Below are 20,446 nucleotides of genomic sequence, written 5' to 3' on the forward strand. Positions count from 1 at the left end.
TTGCTCTCTCTCTGAAGTAAATAAATAAAATCTTTTAAAAAAATAAAAGCACATCCTGTTCCAGCCCTGTAACAGATATCAGACAAGATCAGCAACAAAAAAGCATATACTTTTTTATATACAATTTTTTGCAAGATTACACAGGAGATTTCTGGTCAAAGGCCTCCAAAAACTGGTTTTTTTTGTTGTTGTTGTTGTTGTTGTTTCTGTTTTTGTTTGAGAGAGAGAAGGGCAAGGAAGAGGCAGAAGAGAGAGAATCTTCAGCAGGCTCCACACCCAGCAAGGAGCCCGACACGGGGCTCGATCTCACCACCCTGAGATCATGACCTGAGCTGAAATCAAGAGTCCAGTGCTTAGCCAACTGAGCCACCAGGCACCCCTAAAAATTACTTTTTTAAACATATTCATGCTCAGACAGAAGTACATACATAGAGACACACGAGTACAAGTAATGAAGAACACACATCAGAGCTGCAAATTAGTTTGGTTATCTCCCTCTGCCTTGACCTCTGTCCCCATCCCAGACAAAATTATAATAAATGTTTTATTGCTTTCCATAGCAAGAAATGCTGTCAGCTTGAATCACAATTCCTTTCTCTCACACTCTACGAATACTGTTTTGTTGGCATCTTTTGTTTCCACCTTCAGACAAGGGTTCTGTTGTTAATCTAGTTTTCTAAGTAACACCCTGTTGTTTGGATGCTTACAGGGTTTTCCCTTTTTTTCTGGAAATTCACAAAATATATGTTTAGGTGTAGGTGATTTTTCCTTTGAATCCTGTCAGGTACACTGAGAATCTTTTGAAGTTGATACAACAGATCTCTTCTTAAGATTAAAGAAGGGCTGTTCAATTGACCATATGTAGGTTTTACGTGCTGGACTGAGGCAGGAAACCATCTCTGAGTTGAGTGACCCTCTGTAAGTTACTCAACCTCTCCCTGCCTTGGCTTCTTCATTTGCAAAATGCAAAAAATAATCACAGGATCTGCCTCAGATAGTTAATGCGAGCATGAAATGTATTAATTCATGGAAAGTGCTTGGAAAAGTGCCTGGTATACATTAAGCATTCAATAAACGTTACTTTTCTTTATCTTTTTTCTTATCTTGTCTTTAAGTAGTATCTATCTCTTTGTATTTTGCACCTGAAATTTTGGAGAATTCTTTAAGCTCTAGTTTGTCAAATAAGTTACTGAATGATCTAGAGCACTGTTCACTGCCTCTGTCGCTTCAGCTGTTTGTTTATGCTTTATAAAACTCTTTCTTGTTCTGGGATTCTGCCCTTTTAAATACAGTTTACACTTGTCTTATTGTTGCATCTTGGATTTCACAATGAGACTATGAATTAGAGGTTTTTTTCCCTTTATGTTCTTGCTTTTGGTTCAAAGAATTACTTGCAATAATATGTTTATCTGGGAACCAAAGGTCCTGGATCCTAAAGTTGAAGTTGAACTGCGGAGCTTTTGTTTCTTATGACTCCCCCCGCCCCCATCTGCTTGCATATAAATGGAGGTGTAGTTTTTCAGTCATTTTCCAGCACTTGAAACTTACACACACATGCACACACACACGTCTCACTCAAAGAGGTCTTTTAAACTAAAATCCCAATAGCCATGAATAAGTCTTACAGTAAGAAAGAGGACAAAAGGAATTAATAATTGAAACAAAAACCCACTCCAGATAAAATCAATGTATAGACATATAACAAACTCTAAAATAAGTATATTGAGAATATTCAGAGATCAGTGAAGGCTTTCTTCTCCCAAAATAATAAATTGCTAAATTAAAAAAACAGAAATGATATAGTATCTGGAGAATAAGGAAAAAAGTATTAACTGAAATATTTAAGATACAATAGATGATATCATCTTTAGACTAGAAAGAGAAATACTTGTTCATAATGTAGCCCAGAAAGGCAAAAAGACAAAACATATGACAAAGTAGTTAGAAGACAGGGAGGACAGACCAAAACCCCCAAGATTTGAGATGACTGCATGTCCAGTGTGCCCAGGTCAGTTCCAGGTTAAATCTGGATAGTGTCATTTCACTCAAAAGAGTGTCCTGGTTGGAACAATAAATCATGTGGTTAATCTATTCAACATCCAACTACGAGGAGTTCCATCAGAAGAGAATGAAAGGAATGTCCCAGAAGCAACAGCTGAAGAGGAAATTGCTGAGGATTTTCCAGGATTAAGGAATGCCATATGCTCTCGCCCTTGAATAGAAAGTACACACTGAGAATAAAGCAGGATTAACTAAAGACAAATTCATGCAGGGAAAGAAAACTACAGAACATCAAGGATAAAAAATAATCAGTTAGACTTACTGTAGACTTCTTATCAGCAAAAATTTAAGTCAGAAAAAAAAATGAAATGCTTTCAAAATGCCAAGAGACAAACAAAAATTTTTTATCCAGCCAAACTGTCATGAGAGTATGAAAGCAAAAAAGACATTTTTCAGACTTAAAATGAAGAATAAGAGAGTTTATCCGTCATGTACCCTGACTAAGGAACCAACGGAATACAAGAAATACACAAGAATCTGGAGATTTTAATAAAATATGCCAATATTCATGTTCAAAAATAGGTAAAACAAAAACATCAGGCAGCAATAATGAGGTAGATACAGTTCAGTGAGTATGCCAAGGCCCTTGTAGTTAGATATAAGACTGGAAAACTGAAAAACCGTAGACAGTATTTTTTTTTTAAACTGGCGCAAGATATACATAGACTCAATTTAAGGGTAACTACTTAAATAACCAAAGTATAGGCAGGAAAATATTATCCATCCCAAAGATAACAGAGGTAATGAAATGAACCAAAGAAAACAGATACTAAGAAGCAGACACAAAATGAAATGTCATAAATTAAGTATAACTACATGAAAAAAATCACAATAAATGTAAACAAATTATACTCTATTAAAAAGCAGAGATATTTAGATTGAATAAAAATAAGCAGGTATATGATGCTTTTAAGAAACATAACAAAAAACTACAGCAAGGTTTGAACAAAGGGTTAAAAAGCAATATACCAAAAAAGCTGGTAAGGTAAAATTAATAACAGACTAAAAAGAATTTGAGGAATTAGGATTAACATATATAAAGGAATAAAATAAAAATTAAAAATACAGTGTTCTAAGCAAATTTAACTACTACGATTTTCCACGCACCTAATAGCATAGACTTAAAACACATAAAACAAGAACTGACCAAAAGAGAAGGAATCACATTGGGAGATTATAACAGCGTGATTAAATTAAAATTCAGCCATGAATAGCCAATGAATACATCTAACAAAAATGTGCAAGACTTTTACATAGAGAATTATAAAACTTCATTGAGAAATAGTAAAGAAGACTTAAATAGAGAGGTAATTCATGATTCTGGATGGAAGACTCAATATTGTAAGAATGCTAATTCGCTCCAAATTGTTCTATAGATTCAGTGTAATTTAAATAATTCTCTCAGGGCGCCTGGGTGCCTCAATTGGTTAAGCATCTACGTTTGGTTCAGGTCATGATCTCCCAGGAGGAGAGCTCCACATCAGGTTCCACCCCAGCAGAGAGTTCATTTCTCTGTCTCCCTCTGCCCCTCCTCCTGCTTATGCTCTCTCACCCTCTTGCTCTCTCTCTCTCTCTCAAATAAATAAAATCTTTAAATAAATAAATAAATAAATGTCTTAAAGAGAAAAGTAATTTTTCAACTTTTTAAAATATTAAATATAAATAAAATATTAATATATATATTAAATATATATATACCCATAAACATGAAAATATGTTCAACCTCATTAGTAACCAAGAAAATGACCATTTAAATCCCAGTGAGATGCAACTTCATACCCCCCTTGCTGGCAAGAATTTTTTAATTGAACAATACCAACTGTGTGCAAGGATGAGAAGCCATGGGGACTCTCATGCTGGGCATCACATGGTAAAGTGAGGTATGCACATACCCCAGGGCCCAACTATTCCATGCTTAACAAGTGTAGGAGGAGACAGATACAAAAATGTTCACAGAGGCTTTATTCAGGATAGCTCAAACTGGAAACAACCCAAATGACCATCACCATGGTGAATAAACAGATTGTGTATAATAAATTATAACAACATAAATGAATCTCAAAAACATAATACTGAACACAGTTCAGATACAGGCAAAATTAAATGATACTTTGATTAGGGATACAATGTGGTAAACTGTAAGGAAAACCAAGACAATAACAAACATGAAGTTTGGGATAGTGGTTTCCTTTGGGTGAGCAGAGAAAGGACTGGTAAGGGGACTGATAGTGTTCAATGTTCTTTGTCTTGGCCTGGGTGCCAGGAACATGATTTTTCATTTGATCACTGTTCTTGAAGTATTACACATATATTTTCATACAGTCTTTTCATAAATGTGATATTTTAAATTTTATAATTTTTAAATTAATAAAAATAAGAGGTACTATTAGCATTATGTTAAGATAGTATTACCAGACTTATTTAGCATATTTTCAACTTGCCTTGAAACAAATATTCTCCTTTTCATTGTGTCCAAAGATAACCATGTAGCTTTTTGAAGACTGTCTAGTAATTGATGAGAGAAAAAAGCATAGACCTCTTTACATTCCTGTAACAAGAAATCATATTGAGAGTTGGGTTCAAGATGGTGGCATAGCAAGATCCCCCACCCATTAAAGTATCAGAGCACTCACAGCTGATGTCCTACAGCCAGACTGAGTCCCTGGCCTACCCAACACTGTGCCACAGCCACAGCCCTGCCACAAAGAGCACACAGGGCCCACCTAAGGGACACCCTTTGAGTGCCTGGCTCTGATGATATGGGAAGATTGAACTTCTGGGCATAAGGCCACTCCTTGAAGCCTGTGAGATGTAGCTGACTTACCTGATACATAGAAAAAAACACAAAAGAAGTAGGCAAAATGAGGAGACAGAGGTATATATTCCAAACAAAAGAACAAGAAAAAAACCTCAGGAAAACAACTAAATGAAACAGAGATAAGCAATCTACCTGATAAAGAGTACAAGTAATAGTCATAAAGATGCTCACTGAACTTGAGAGAAGGATGAACACAGTGGGGAGAACTTCAACAAAGAGAGAAAATAAAAGAAAGTACCAAAGAGGGGCACCTGGGTGGCTCAGTCACTTAAGTGTCTGCCTTTGGCTCAGGTCATGAGCCCAGGGTCTGGGTATCAAGCCCTGCATCAGGTTCCTTGCTCAGCAGGGAGTCTGCTTCTTCCTCTCCCTTTTCCTCCCTCTCTCTCTGCTTGTGCTCTCTCTCTCTGTCAAATAAATAAGATCTGAAAGAAAGAAAGAAAGAAAGAAAGAAAGAAAGAAAGAAAGAAAGAAAGAAAAAGAAAGAAAGAAAAAGAAGAAAGAAAGAAAGAAAGAAAGAAAGAAAGAAAGAAAGAAAGAAAGAAAGAAAGAAAAAGAAAAGAAAGAAGGAACTGAAGAGAATTTATAACTGAACTGAAAAATACACTAGAGGGGTTCAACAGCAGACTGGGTGAAGTAGAATAACAGATCAGTGAGCTGGAAGACAAAGCAGTGGAACTCACCCAGACAAAGCAGCAAAATGAAAACAGAATTAAAAAATGAAATCTTAAGGGGCACCTGGGTGGCTCAGTTGGTTAAGCAACTGCCTTCGGCTCAGGTCATGATCCTGGAGTCCCGGGACTGAGTCCCGCATTGGACTCCCTTCTCAGCAGGGAGTCTGCTTCTCCCTCTGACTCTCCCCACTCTCATGCTCTCTATCATTCTCTCTCTCTCAATAAATAAATAAAAATCTTTAAAAATAATAATTAAAAAAAATGAAATCTTAAGGGACCTTTGGGACAACATCAAGTGGAAAAGGTGCCTATAGGGAACTCAGAAGAGAGAAAAACAGCCAGAAAAATGATTTAAAGAAATAAAGGCTAAAAACTTCCCTAGTCTGAAAAAGGAATCAGGCATCCATGTGCCCAAAGCACAGAGTTCTAACTAAGATGAATCCAAAGAGATCCATGCCAAGACACATTGTAATTAAAATGATAAAAGTTAAGGATAACTTAAGAGATAATCCTAAAAGTAGAAAGAGAAAAACAACATTTTACATACAAGGGAAAACCCCATAAGGCAATCAACAGATTTTTCAGCAGAAACCTTATAGGCCAGTAGGAAGTAGTATGGCATATTCAAAGTGCTGAAAGAAAAAAAAAAAAAAAAAAAACTTCCAAACAAGAATTCTCTATATGACAAGATTATCATTTAGAATTTAAGGAGAGATTCATTCATAGCTTTCCAGATAAGCAAAAGCTAAAGAAGTTCATCACCACTACACGGGCCCTAAAGAATTGTTAAAGGGATTTCTTTATGATAAAAAAAAAAAATGGCACTAATTAATAACAACAAAACATATGAAAGTAAAAATCTCACTGGAAAAGGTAAATATATAACAAAGGTAGTAGACAAATGACTTATAAAGCAAGCATGAAAGTTAAAAGATAAAAGTAGTAAAATTAGCTAAAAGTATAATAATCAGTTAAAGGAAGTATAAAATAAAAAGATGTCAAGTGTGTCACCAAAATTATAAATACTAGGGGTGGGGAAGAAAAAAACTAAAGTTTTGAAATGTGTTTAAATTGAGTTGCTGTCAATTTTAAAAAGACTGCTATTTAAATGAGATATTTTATGTGAACCTCAGAATAACCACAAAGCGAAAACTTATAGTTAATACACAGAAGAAAACAAGAAAGGAATCTAAAAGTAACAGTAAACCAAGTCATCAGACCACAAGAGAAGAGAAGAAAGGAACAGAGAGAAACTACAAAAATAGCCAGAAAACAATGAACAAAATGGCAATAAGTATATACTTATCAACAATTACTTGAAATGAAATGGACTAAATTCTCCAAACAAAAGACACAGAGTGGCTGAATGGATAAAGAAATAAGACACACACAGACTGAAAGTGAAAGGCTGAAAAAAGATATTTCATGCAATGGAAATGAAAATAAAGCTGTAGTATCTACTCAGATCAGACAAAACACACTTGAAAACAAAGACTGAAAAAAAAGACAAAGAATGGCATTACCTAATGATAAAAGGAGTCAATCCAGCAAGAAGATTTATGAATTTATGAATGTAGATGCAACCAGCAGGAGCATCAAAATATATAAAGCAAATATTAACAGATCTAAAGGGAAAAGTTGAAAGCATCCCTAAATGACACACAAGCAGCCACATGCCCCAATGTTAGGGACCATTCAAGCCCTCTCCACACAAAACTTCAGGGCCTGAGGAACTTAGTGCAAGTGGCAGGGCAAGGACCTGCCTCTCTAAAGGTGGCAGTAAGGGCACCCAGGTGGCTCAGTCGGTTAAGCGTCTGCCTTCGGTTCAGGTCATGATCCTGGAGTCCCAGGATCAAGCCCCACATCAGGCTCCCTGCTCAGTGGGGAGTCTGCTTCTCCCTCTGCCCTTCACCCTGCTCGTTCTCTCTCTCTCACTTTCGCTCTCTCTCTCAAATAAATAAAATGTTTAAAAAATTTTTAAATGTACAATACCAAAATATATGGGATGAAATTTCCACCACCCTGGGACCATGGTTTGAGCCTCTCTCTAAGACCTTCTTTCCCTCCAGAGGTGTTGCCAAGTTCATTGGTCAGAGCGCAGGACAAATATTGAGCCTGGGCAGGGTCTGGGTACCACGTCTTGCTTGCACAGTGAGTCACACCTCCAGGACTAGGCTCTGGCCATAGCATTCCTCTCTGATTCTATGCCCTGCTCCTCTGAGACAGGGTGGACCAGCCAGTTTGAGTTGGGTCAGAAGGCAGGGCTATCAGGCATGATCAAAGAGGATCAGGATGATCAGCGTTGGTGAATTACCAGGCTAAAACATAGGCATGACATAGTCAGATTTTTATGTTAAAGAGACCATTCTGGCAGCAATGTGGAGGATGATGGATTTGAGAGGCAGAGGCTATTTAGGAGATGACTGCACTCATTCGGCTCCAAGTGATCCCCCAATTCAAGAGACTCTGCTGATAATCAGACTTGCTCTAAGGACCCCAGCCAGTGTCAAAGGGAATGCAATTGGAAGAGAAGGCCAGCTGGCAGGGGCATACACCTCCCCTCTCCAGCTGACTCCTGCTGATTGATAATGGCCACCTGGAGCATGGTACTGAGAAGAAATCTACAGCTAAAATCTAGTCTCAGCGGGGGAGTGCTTCTCTACCCATTGGTGATATCCTCCTTGAGCAAGAAGGTAAAAGTGGATCAAATTTGTGCTGATTATTTCCAAAACTGTCTTACAATGTGTGTTAGAGGTGTAAAAGTGTGTAAAATAGAGGAAGAAAGAAAAGAAGATGAGGGATTAAAAGAAAACTGGCAGAAGGAGGAAGCAGGGATTAGCACAAATGTGGGAGTGGCATTCAGAATTGATGCATGACCAGAAGGGTGAGGCCTAAAAAGGAACAAGAAACCCCATGCATCCTTGTCAACCTTCATTCTCAACACATCTCAACGCACCATGCAAATCTGCCCACACAGAGTTTCTCCTGGAGGGGAGTCCACAGGTTATCCTAGTGGTGCTAGTAAGAAATGCAGATCCTTGGGCCCAAGGAAATAAAAATCTGGCCTTGCAGGATAGTTAACTTGATTAATCAACACAGCAACTGAAAACAGAGTTCTTCACTCTTGAGTCAAATGGCTTGGCACTACAGTCCCAGAAGTATGACATTTACTGTATTAAGAAAACATGGTCAATCACAATACAGGGAGATAATTATATAAGCTGTATTGACAGAATCACAGTAAAAGTTGGGATGGTATTGGGGAAAACGAGAAGGATTGCTGTATCTTGCCAGATCCTACAGTGTAGAATTGAAAATTATATTTGCTAGATTTTGTTATAAATCCAGGTTGGTTATAGGTCCATACAGGTTGGTTGAAGAACTGCCTAGAAGAAGCACCATCTGGGGTCATCTACAATCCAAGGGGTCATAATTTGGCTAAATTTCATGAGGTCATTTCATAATAATTACCTTCTTAAATTCATCTTCTTTATCATTAACTTTAGCCTCAGGAATGATATTAGCCTCATAATCAATGCTTTCATCCTCTTCTGTTTCACTTCCAAAAACAACATGTTTCCTCTGTTCTATAGATAAAAGACAAAAAATATATATAATATTTAATGTTGAGCATTTGGTTTATTCCACGTGGTCAAATCTTCTTAGGAAACCCCTTCTTTAAAAGTTCTTAATCTAAAAATTTAAGACTTGTTTCAGTAGGGATCATCTTTGAATTCAATTTAAATCACCCATCTCAATAGAATCATAATTCTACTAAGAAATACACTCTCTAAAAATACTCCTTCTTAGCATATAGAATTAATAAACATTTTAAGTGGGCTTTACATATTATCTTTCTAAAATATGTGTTTACCTTTTGAGTATTCTAACTTAATGAGCTGATATTTGGGAGTTTTGACACTTCTGAAGAAAGCTAATTAAACTATGTAGAAAAACTCTAAGAGAAAAAAGACAGGCTGTGGATACTTAATTTTTTATTTAAATTCAATTAATTAACATATAGTGTATTATTAGTTTCAGAGGTAGAGTTCAGTGATTCATCAGTCTTATGTAATACCCAGTGCTCATTACATCACATGCCCTCCTTAATGCTCATCACCCAGTTACCCCATCTGCAACCCTCAGTTTGTTTCCTATGATTAAGAGTCTCTTGAGCGCCTGGGTGGCTCAGTTGTTAGGCGTCTGCCTTCGGCTCAGGTCATGATCCCAGAGTCCTGGGATCGAGCCCGCATGGGGCTCCCTGCCCAGCAGGAGGCCAGCTTCTCCCTCTCCCACTCTCTCTGCTTGTGTTCCCTCTCTAGCTGTCTCTCTCTCTGTCAAATAAATAAATAATATCTAAAAAAAAAAAAGTCTCTTGTGGTTTGTCTCCCTCTCTGATTTTGTCTTGTTTTATTTTTCCCTCCCTTCCCCTATGATCCTCTCTTTTGTTTCTTAAATTCCACATATGAGTGAGATCATATGGTAATTGTCTTTCTCTGATTGACTTATTTCACTTAGCATAATACCCTCTAGTTCCAAGGCTGTGGATAGTTATTTAAGCTCATAGTTTCTTAGCCTTAGCACTACTGATATTCTTGGTTATTGAAGGCTGTCCTGTGCACTGTAGAATGTTCAACAGCATCCCTGAGCTCTACCCACACTAGATGCCAGCAGCATCCCCCATGCTGCATGATGACCAAAAATGTCTCCAGACATTTTAGCATGCTGTGCTAAAAGAAAAAAGAGAGAGAGAGAAAGATTAACACAGCAGGCCTGACACTTGTTTGCAACACTGGTCCTTGGTTGGCATCTGATTCCCACCATTGTTTAGCTGATAAAAAGCTTCCCTGTGCCTAAGTAGTTTGTGCAAATGATGAACACATGCTTTCCTTCAGAGAGTCTGGAATTTGGGTACCTGCTAAGCAGAAGGCACGCACCTGAGAACATATCTATCACTTTTGTGATTATAATACTATAACTCAAGCATTAAAACTAGCAAAATTACCTGGTAATGGTTTTGCTGTTTTCCCACTGTCCTTAACTTCATAAATATTTTTAAATATTGATATAAGTTCTTTGACAGCTTCTTCCACATGCTTACTTTTGTGGTTTAGAACATCAGCCCATTCTTTTGTGTATGTCTATTAAATAAGGCAATGACTATTAATTTACAGGTACTTAAAAATGCTGTAAAAATTATTAATATAACTTTAATTTCTAAAAGTATAATTAACACCACTTGAAAATGACTAGAGAGTTGCCAATAGCATAATGTTTTAGATCCAAAACTGTCAAGGCTAAAGGCATAGCTGCTAAGCCCCAAGCAAAGAAAAGGAGGAGAGAAAAAGAAAAACTCAAAGTCTTTGACTTTTATCTGATTTGATCACCCACAGACATCTACATTCACATTTATATGGTGACTGGCAGCTGGCTGGCTCAGTTGGTAGAACATATGACTCTTAACCTTGGGATCATGAGTTCAAGTTCCATGTTGGGTATATAGTTTACTTTAAAAAAAAAAAAGAAGGCTGAAGAACAAGAGAGATAAGGCTGTCAAAAGTTGGAAATGAGAAGTAGTTTCATAAAAGGACAATCCAAAGAGTTGCTTTGAGATTCAAATGAAATAAGGTTTTAAAGTGAGCATGGTGCTCACTTATGCCAGGCATCAATTTAAGAGCTTTAGATGTAATAACTCTTTAACTAAATGACGACCACTTGGGATAGGTAATATTATTGTCCCCATTTCACCAATGAGAAAACTGAGGCTCAGAAAGAATCAGCAACTTGTCCAAGGTCACATAGCAGCGGGGGAACAATAGGAGTTTGAAACGAGTGCTGTCTGATTTTAAAACCTGTGCTCTGTCTTTCTGAACTTTTCTAATAGGCTTTGGGAAGAAATTAAGAACTAATTAAATTCAGAAAATAAAACTGGCCTATAAAGTTGAACAGGTCTTCTGACATCTATAATGTCCATACATTTTAGGGAAGAGAAAAATAAATGGAAGCAGCCAACATGGGCCTTTAAAGCCACTTCTGCAAAGGGACTTGAGCCTGTCTATGCAAATTTCTGTCCAGATAAGACACAGAAATCCCATATTTCTCATGTACTGCCCTCACGTGTTCCTTTCTTGGCTACTGGATTGACAGAGCTACTTCTAAGTCTCTCGCTCTCATTTATCCCACTTCATGTGTATCTGAACCCATCCTCATCTTTTCTCAGTCTCAGAAGAAATGGTGTTCCTCCTCCTACCTGAAGATATTCTCTTCTCCCCTCTCCACTCTACCAACCCTTCCCACCTGGTTCCATCACTCATTCATTCCACCCTTTCTGGTTTATTCAACACAGTGGTTAACACTGGAATTACAGTGGTGAGAGCCACTTCAGATGAGCATGGAAAATAAACAACTCTAAAGAGGGAGAACACAGATTAGTGGTTGCCCAGGGCTGGAAGAGTTAAGATGAAAAATGTTCTAAAATTGTGATGATGGTTGCCCAACTCTGTGAATAAACTCAAACCACTGGATCGTACACTTTAAATGGGTACATTGTATGTTGTGTGAATCATATCTCCATAAAGTTATTAAAAATAATAATTCATGCCAGAAAAAATTTGAGCCAGGAATTGGGGAAAACAAATGGAGATGGGAAATGAAGGATGGGAAAATGAAGGCAGCATGCATGGGAAGTTTGGTTGTGAATGAGAAGTGAAGGGAGGTGTAGGAAAGTTTTTGTTTGTTGGCAAGGAAAAGACAATAGAATGTATTAGACTGCTAGTAGGAGGGGTCTGGTGAAGGGGAAAAATGAAGATCGAGAAGAGAGGGAAGAAGACTGGGGGAGGAAAGTTGTCAAGAAGGCAAAAAGGTGTGAGATTTGGGGCCCATTTGGAGGACCAAGATTTTGAAAAGAGGTCAGACCTTTCTCCATGGACCATTCTTAGAACTCAGTGAAGAACAGACTGAACTGAAGGGCAGTCCAGGGACAGACTGGAAAACCGTCAAATTGATTTTTTTCTTTTTTTTTTATGAGATATAATTCACAATATAATATCACAAAAGTTACCCTTGTGGAGTACACAATTCCTTGGTTTTTAGTATATTCACAGAAGTTGTGCAACCATCGCTGCTATCTACTTCCAGAACATTAGCATCTCCCCCAGAGAGAATCCCCAAACCCATTAGCAGTCCCCCTTCATTCACCCACCGTCACAGACCGGGCGGCCACTAATCTACTTTCTGTCTCTATGGAGCCAAGGTGATTTTGTTGAAATAACTTTTAATACCCTTTAATGTATTTACCAGTTTTCCTATCATAGCTTGGATCTCATTTCCCTGATTTTCTATTCCATTTGTATACCTATCAGGATACATATATGTCAGTCAGGTTTCAGTCAGGAAAACGGATGCCACGCCAGCTATTTTACCAAACAGAATGAGAGAATGTAATATAGAGAAGTGATTAAACAACTGTCAAAGGACCCAAAAAGGCAAAAGGGGACACAAAAGTCACACAGAGAGTTACTGCAGGAAGCAGCTCCCGGACCTGGGGTGTGGGAGAGCAAAGGCAAGAGGCTGGAGTTTTTAGAACCTGGAGCTGGGAAGTGAGGGTGCTGCTCAGCTGGTACTATTGCCTCAGAGAAGGACCTCATGGTGTTGGTACATCTGAGAAGCACAAGAAGCTGGTTCTGGAAAGGCTGGAAAAAGCTAGGACCTAGGATTAACTGCCACTGCCAGTCAGGAGAGGTTGTCTGACTGTATTGGGAACAGGAAGAAAAACAGGAAAGAGCAAGCCTCTTCTCTCTCCTCCACCCACCTTCTAGCACAACTATTGGCAAAGCCTAAAAGGGAGCCAGCTGGCCAAAGATAAATGTACTTTGCAGAGTCCCAGCCTCAGCATCATAGAGCAAAAGATCCAATGTGAAGCCAGGGGATGACAGCTTTTTAATAATGAACATAATCTCTCCTGAAACCACAGTTAGATGCTCCAAGTCAAGGACCAGCTCCCTGACTGCAAATATCCATGGTTCCCAAATATGGTTTGAAACCACTGGTTGGCCCACACTAACCTCCCATCAAAATTAGCATTATGTATGGTTTGTTTCCAAAATGTATTTCTGTCCAGAATATTACCAGACTTGCCCTGTCATTATAAATCTTACTCTGCCTTCATTATAATGGCCCACCTTATTAATATGTGGGTAATAAGCAGCCCACATATTACTAGACCTTGGATCCCTCTGATGCAATTTACTGGGGCATATTGATTGGCAAAGCACTCTTCAAAATTCCCACCTCCTGTATCTTAACTTATCACTTATCTAATAGTAATAGCATCTTCTGTTGTGATATCAATGCAATCACCACATTCAAACTTGGTCACACTTAATCTATTCCAATTTCCCTGATTTGTGTGATCTGTTTCTCTTTCTATGCATATAAAATTTCTTTGTGTGTTCAAAATAAATTATATCTGGTAGTGTGAATTTTCCCCCACTAAGCAGTTGATAGTGTCACAACAGTTATAGGTACATACCAATAGAAAATGATTATCACTGTAAACGGGACAAAAAGGATACCGATATAGGTATTCCCTGCTTCTTTGTATTCTGTTTGTTTATAAGTAAGACCTGGTATGAAGTGCATATAGTCAGATCCTAGAATAAGTGAGAAGAAAATGACAGGCAGGAAATTACCCCTAGCCCCCCAGGGCAGGAAGCAGGAGACTTCTTCTTTGGAAAATTTCAGTTGCTCAGAAAAGACCATTTCAGCATCTGAAGGGCCGTCTCTCCTAGAATAATATGGAATCCAGAAAATAGAGGAAACAGGGAGAGTCCCAGGTTAATAATTTTGCAGCTGACCTAGAGACTAATCAACCCAGGTTAAAAACAGGTATTCAGAGGGCTCTGAGAGGAAGTCACTTGGGGGAAAAATGGAACTGTGATATAATAGTGTATCTGAAAGAACATGTGAAAACAAAGGCAATTAGAAACCCCAAGAAAAACAAAAAAGTTGTATAAGAAAAAATACATTACATGTACCATACATGGTTCTGCATTGGCTAATATCTATATAGGCATAATTAAGTATTGCTATTTACCATTACTGTTTAACTAAAAATTATTTTATAACTATATTGAGAAGACAAGGGAGGAGTGATAGAGGATAGGGTCAAAGAGCTGAATGCTCACTTATTAAAGCAGGAAGAAAATAATGTGCAAATTTGTCAATTCAAGAAATAGTACCCTAAGTATACTATTTGGAGATGCAGAAATAATACTATAAGGAATAGCTAAAAGTTTAAAATGAGTGCCTTTCCTAGGACCCAGATTGTGATCTCCATATACTATTTTCCACTGGTAACATAGAAAGGAATGAGGGCTGACTGGAGAAATGGGTGATCCCAGATCTGGAACAGGAAATGTACAAGATAAGCCTACGATACCCTATAGTTCCAGAAAGCAAGGAAGCTTTCAAAGACTACTAGAGTCATATAAAAAATATAGAAGCCAGCCTGAAGGATTCCACTGAACAAAGATGGAAACATTTTAACACCAAAAAGACATTTTCCAAAAAGACATACAAATGGCCAAGAGACACATGAAAAGATGTTCAACGTCACTGATCAGGGAAGTACATGTCATAACTACAAGATATCACCTCACACCTGTCAGAATGGCTAAAATCAAAAACACAACAAACAAGTGTTGGCAAGGATGTGGAGGAAAAGGGACACTTTTGTACTACTGGTGGGGATGCCAACTGGCAAAGCTTCTGTGGAAAACAGTATGGAGGTTCCTCAAAAAGTTAAAAATAGAACTATTCTATGACCCAGTAATCACACTACTACGTATTTACAGAAAAAATACAAAAACACTAATTCAAAGGGATACATGCACCCCTATGCTTATTGCAGCATTATTTATAATAGCCAAATTATGGAAGCAACCCAAGTGTCCATCAATAGATGAATGGATAAAGAAAGATGTGATATATAAACAATGGAATATTACCCCACCATAAGAAAGAATGAGATCTTTCTATTTATAACAACATGGATAGAAACAAAACAAACAATCAAATGAACAAACAGACCAAAAAAAAAAAAAAAAAAAACCAGAAACAGACTGATAAATACAGAAAATAAACTGGTGGTTGCCAGAGTGGATGGGGGTGAAGAGATGGATAAAATAGGTGATGAGAGGGCGCCTGGGTGGCTCAGTTGGTTAAGCGACTGCCTCCGGCTCAGGTCATGATCCTGGAGTCCCGGGATCGAGTCCCGCATTGGGCTCCCTGCTCGGCAGGGAGTCTGCTTCTCCCTCTGACTCTCCCCCCTCTCATGTGCTCTCTCTCATTCTCTCTCTCTTTCAAATAAATAAATAAAATCTTTAAAAAAAATAAAATAATAAAATAAAATAGGTGATGAGAATTAAGAGGTACAAACTTCTAGTTATAAATCCATCACAGAGATGTAAAGTACAAGATAGAGTATTCAATAGTCAACAATATTGTAATAATGTATGGTGACAGGGGGTGTTTATGTTTATTGTGGTGAGCACTGAGTAATGTACAGAATTGTCCATCACCATGTTGTACATCTAAAACTAATTTAACATTGTATGTCAAGTATACTTCAATAATTAAAAAAAGAGAGATATGCACCTAATCGTATTTTCTTCCTGAGAAACAGTGTGTGGTGCCAGCACCATTTAATTAATCCATCATTTTTACCACTGAACTAAAATATTACCTTTGATGTGTATTAATCTTTCATTGTGATCTTTTTCTCCTAGATTCTTTATTTTGTTCCTCTAAATTATATTTTTTTCTGTTAACGCCATATTGATTTGATTACAATGGCTTTAAGTATTTTCACTTTTTATTACCTATTCATTACTCATCATTTAAAAATAATATAATTTAATCCAACTTATGAAAAGAAAGGTATAGGAATTCTAATTGGAAGTGCATTAAATTTATACGGTAATTTGCAAAAAGAAAAAAAAGACAGATTTTTCACAGTAGGTTAAAAACAAAACCAGCTAACTGTTCTTTAGAAGAGAAAACCTAAAACAGGAGAACCCAGAATGGTAAAGATATATCTGGAACATAATAACCAAAAAAGTTTGGTGTAGCTGTAATAATGTCAAATAAAATAGTCTTCAAAGATTAAAAGCTTAACAATGATAGAAGGAACAAATGGCCAGGAAGACACAATCATTTTAAACTTGCATGCTCCAAGAACAGGATGCAAAAATGGGTCATTTAGTGTTGTCTCTGTTATAGCCAATGTCCCAATGCTGAGAACAAATAACTTTAAGATCCTACACATTATGAAGAAGGCAGTTCTTTTTTTTTTTTACTAACATATAATGTATTATTTGTTTCAGGGGTACAGGTCTGTGATTCATCAGCCTTACACAATTCACAGCACTCACCACAGCACATACCCTCCCCAGTGTCTATCACCCAGCCACCCCATCCCTCCCACCCCCCTCCACTCCAACAACCCTCAGTTTGTTTCCTGAGATTAAGAGTCCCTTATGGTTTGTCTCCCTCTGGTTTTATCTTGTTTCATTTTTCCCTCCCTTCCCCTATGATCCTCTGTCTCATTTCTCAAATTCCTCATATCAGTGAGATCATCTGATAATTGTCTGAAGAAGGCGATTCTTAAATGGTAGCAGGCAAGGCAACCATCAGCCCTTTGCCCATCTTGAGATTATAGAAAGGAAGCTTGATCATTGGTAGAGATCAAGTAGAAATAAGTGTAGAGTACTTCAAAGGAACTACTCAGAGACCCTGACCCATGTCCTCTAGAATTTGGGGATAGAGGGCTTGACCCATGCCTAAGTGGTCCTAAGGCAAGAGACCAGCTGGCTACCCAAACCCCTAAAGGCAAGAAGAGCCTGCATTTCCATAGAAAGAGAGGCAAAAACACTTGTATCCCATGGGCTGGATTGCACCCCTTGAAACAGAACCACCTTTGGTTAACACGAGCCAGCTGACCCAAACCAGCAGGGTTGAGTGTAGTTGAAGCACATGGCAGGCAAGAAAGAAAAAAGAATCTGGTTCAAGATATAAAGTGAGTGTTTCTGAGAGAGCTTGCTTTGTGCCAGGCCTCAAAAATGATTAGACAGGGTTCCTGTCTTTGTGATTTTGAGCCAATGGAGGATAAATAGGTACTCAAAGAATTTCAGTATATTGTGATGCTGAGGAGGTTAGGTTTTGTCCTGTAGAGACTGGATGCTACTGCTGTTGAAGGATTTAAGATCATGAGTGGCAGTGTGGAGAATGGATATGAGGGCCAAATAGGGAGGCAGAGAGAACAGTTAGATCATAACATCAATTGCTAAATTCAGAATGAGCCTTAAGGGCCTGACATAGGAAGGGAGTAGTAAGAATGGAAAAGAAGAGGCAATTCAAGCAAACGGAGTAAAAGGCAAAAACCTCGCTAAGCCTCAAGATTGACTGGATTTAGAAAATGGGAGTGAGGAAAGGATTCCAGACGACTCCCAGATTTCTGTGAGTGGCTTAAGGGAAAGTTTGTGGTAGTTAAAACCAAGAGGTACTCGATGTCCACCGAAGAAAGAACAGTGAGCCACTGCTGCAAACCCAGGAGACTCCAGCCTGAGGTTGAGGATATTAGTAAGATCCTGTCTAGGGTGTGGCCATAGGCTTGAGCTGTTGAAGCCATGCTGAGTCTTTGGATCTTAGGCTTTCAAAAAAAGCTAGGATCTCTATATGCTACTGACAGAGATTTCCACTGTTAGATTGTAAATTCACATTTTAGGTTTATGAGCCAGGATTTCTACGATTAAAACATAATACATAAATGCATACCTCATTGAGCGTCAACATATCTTCTACTTTGGTAGCACCACCTTCGGGCAGGGAAATTAACACAGTTTTGGCTATCTCCTTTAGAACGGTATCAATATGCATTTCACACAAGTCACTGATCTACCAACAAGAAAAAAAAATACATAAATGCATACCTCATTGAGCGTCAACATATCTTCTACTTTGGTAGCACCACCTTCGGGCAGGGAAATTAACACAGTTTTGGCTATCTTCTTTAGAACGGTATCAATATGCATTTCACACAAGTCACTGATCTACCAACAAGAAAAAAAAATGTAGAGGAAAACTCTTCTTTCATCCAAATGTACTTGAGTTATAAACTAATTTAGAGGGCTATATCTAGAAACTTGGGTCCTGAGCCAAGCACAATTTGGCGGAAATTTTAGGAGTACATCTGCAAAGAAGGCTTAATGTGGAACTAAAGTTTTATAGAGCAAGCATCATGTGCCATAATCTCATGTGTTATCTCTTTTAATCCTTACTCTAGTCCTTGACTCACTTACTATCCAAGTTATACAGCTAAAGAAACAAAGACTCAGATAAGTAAAGTAACCTAGGAAGGAACGCATAGATAGCAAAAGGCCGATCATTGTAACTAGGTTTAGCTGACTCCCAGGCCTCCAAGTTTTGTCTATTGTAACATGCTGCCATCACAGACCAGCATATCTAAAAAGGCATGCATGATCTGTATAGCAAAGATATCAGAAATCAATAGACAGTCTCCAATTAGATGAATGCCTCATCTAACTAATAGTAGATGTATTAATATTTAAGCACTCCATTCTGTCATCTGCTACTGTCTACCATTATCCCATTTTCTAAACTGCCCAGTGGAGTTGAACTACCATTTTAACATATTGAAGGCAAGTAATTCAGACACAAAAACAAGGCAACCCTAAATGAAAAGGCCCCAAAGTAGCTAGAGAAACATAAAGCATTATTTTTTTAACTTAATAGGAGTCCCTTTAGTTAAAAGTCACACCCTTTAAATAGCTTTCATAGATAAGCAAACTATTCCTTATAGCCTGCGTGTGAATGTACGTAGTTTTTAAAAATGTATCTATCATACCTTCTTTAAAAGTTGATTGAACATATCCAAAACTAAGTCAACTTCTTGAAAGAAGCTTTCCAGTGTTAAAGATGACCATGTTAATATTGTGAGCCCTTGTCTCAACACAGATTCCACCTAGAAAAAGAAAAAAAAAAGTAGCAGCTTCCATGATTAACAGGAACACCTACACTTACAAAAAAAAAAAAAAAAGGCTTTCTTTTATTACCTGGAAATATTATAGGTTATATTTCCTTAATTATATTTCCCTCCATTATACCTGGTAAAGGTGACTTTGTTTTTTAATCATCTTTGGCTGTCCATGAAGAATCATGGATTCTTAGAAAGTGCTCATTATTGAGATTTAGTTGTTTTTCAAAGGCAACAAAACTTGTTGACAAGAAGTCATTCTATAGGAAAAATAGGGCTATAATGTTGAACTAGAAAGACAGAGGATCTAGGCAAGAATAGATGTTCTAAAATCCATAATCTGTAGAACAGGAATTTAATTTTAAACAACAGGGAAATCAATATAAACCTTCAGCATTACCAACCTTTTTCATTTTAGGGGTCATTAGATTGACAAACACCGAAGGCACTTCCTGACATAAGTCATCATAATACTGCAGAAGACCCTGTTGAAAGTCAAAATGATATGTGTGACTTTAATTTATTTTAAAGCAGGTCATATTTTGATTCATACCAGGAAGGTTTCATTATAATGTTTCCTCATAGTCCTGCCAAGATTAAGGCTGCTCACCTAAATTTAAATTAATTTACCATACTTTTTCTTCACCTGTAAATGTACTTTAAACAGCAAGTCAGTGGAGCTTTCTAGAGTGGCACGTTTCAATTTATTATTTAATTATCTTTCTATATTTACGTTATTTCAAATAGCTTGGATAATTATCTTTTCACAATATCTGTCATTACACATTTTTCCCCTTTCTGTTCCTTGTCTTCCGACACATTAAAGCATACTTGTTACTGATG

General features: G+C 37.6%; 1 protein-coding gene across 1 annotated transcript in view; it reads right to left on the minus strand.

Moving 5' to 3' along the window:
- DNAH8 (dynein axonemal heavy chain 8) overlaps positions 1 to 20,446 on the minus strand; it is a 395,922-nt gene that overhangs the window by 290,070 nt on the left and 85,406 nt on the right. The window contains exons 18-23 of the mRNA XM_088024365.1: positions 20,008 to 20,088; positions 19,475 to 19,591; positions 18,385 to 18,504; positions 10,556 to 10,691; positions 9,022 to 9,137; positions 4,503 to 4,609 (exon numbers count right to left, since the gene is read on the minus strand). Coding sequence (XP_087880491.1) covers positions 4,503 to 4,609; positions 9,022 to 9,137; positions 10,556 to 10,691; positions 18,385 to 18,504; positions 19,475 to 19,591; positions 20,008 to 20,088 — 677 coding nt within the window. The remainder of the gene's footprint in view (positions 1 to 4,502; positions 4,610 to 9,021; positions 9,138 to 10,555; positions 10,692 to 18,384; positions 18,505 to 19,474; positions 19,592 to 20,007; positions 20,089 to 20,446) is intronic.

Source organism: Eumetopias jubatus, unplaced genomic scaffold (assembly GCF_037043125.1).
Source record: "Eumetopias jubatus isolate StellerSeaLion01/CBP00866 unplaced genomic scaffold, mEumJub1_p1.0 scaffold_6, whole genome shotgun sequence".
Lineage (NCBI taxonomy): Eukaryota > Metazoa > Chordata > Mammalia > Carnivora > Otariidae > Eumetopias > Eumetopias jubatus.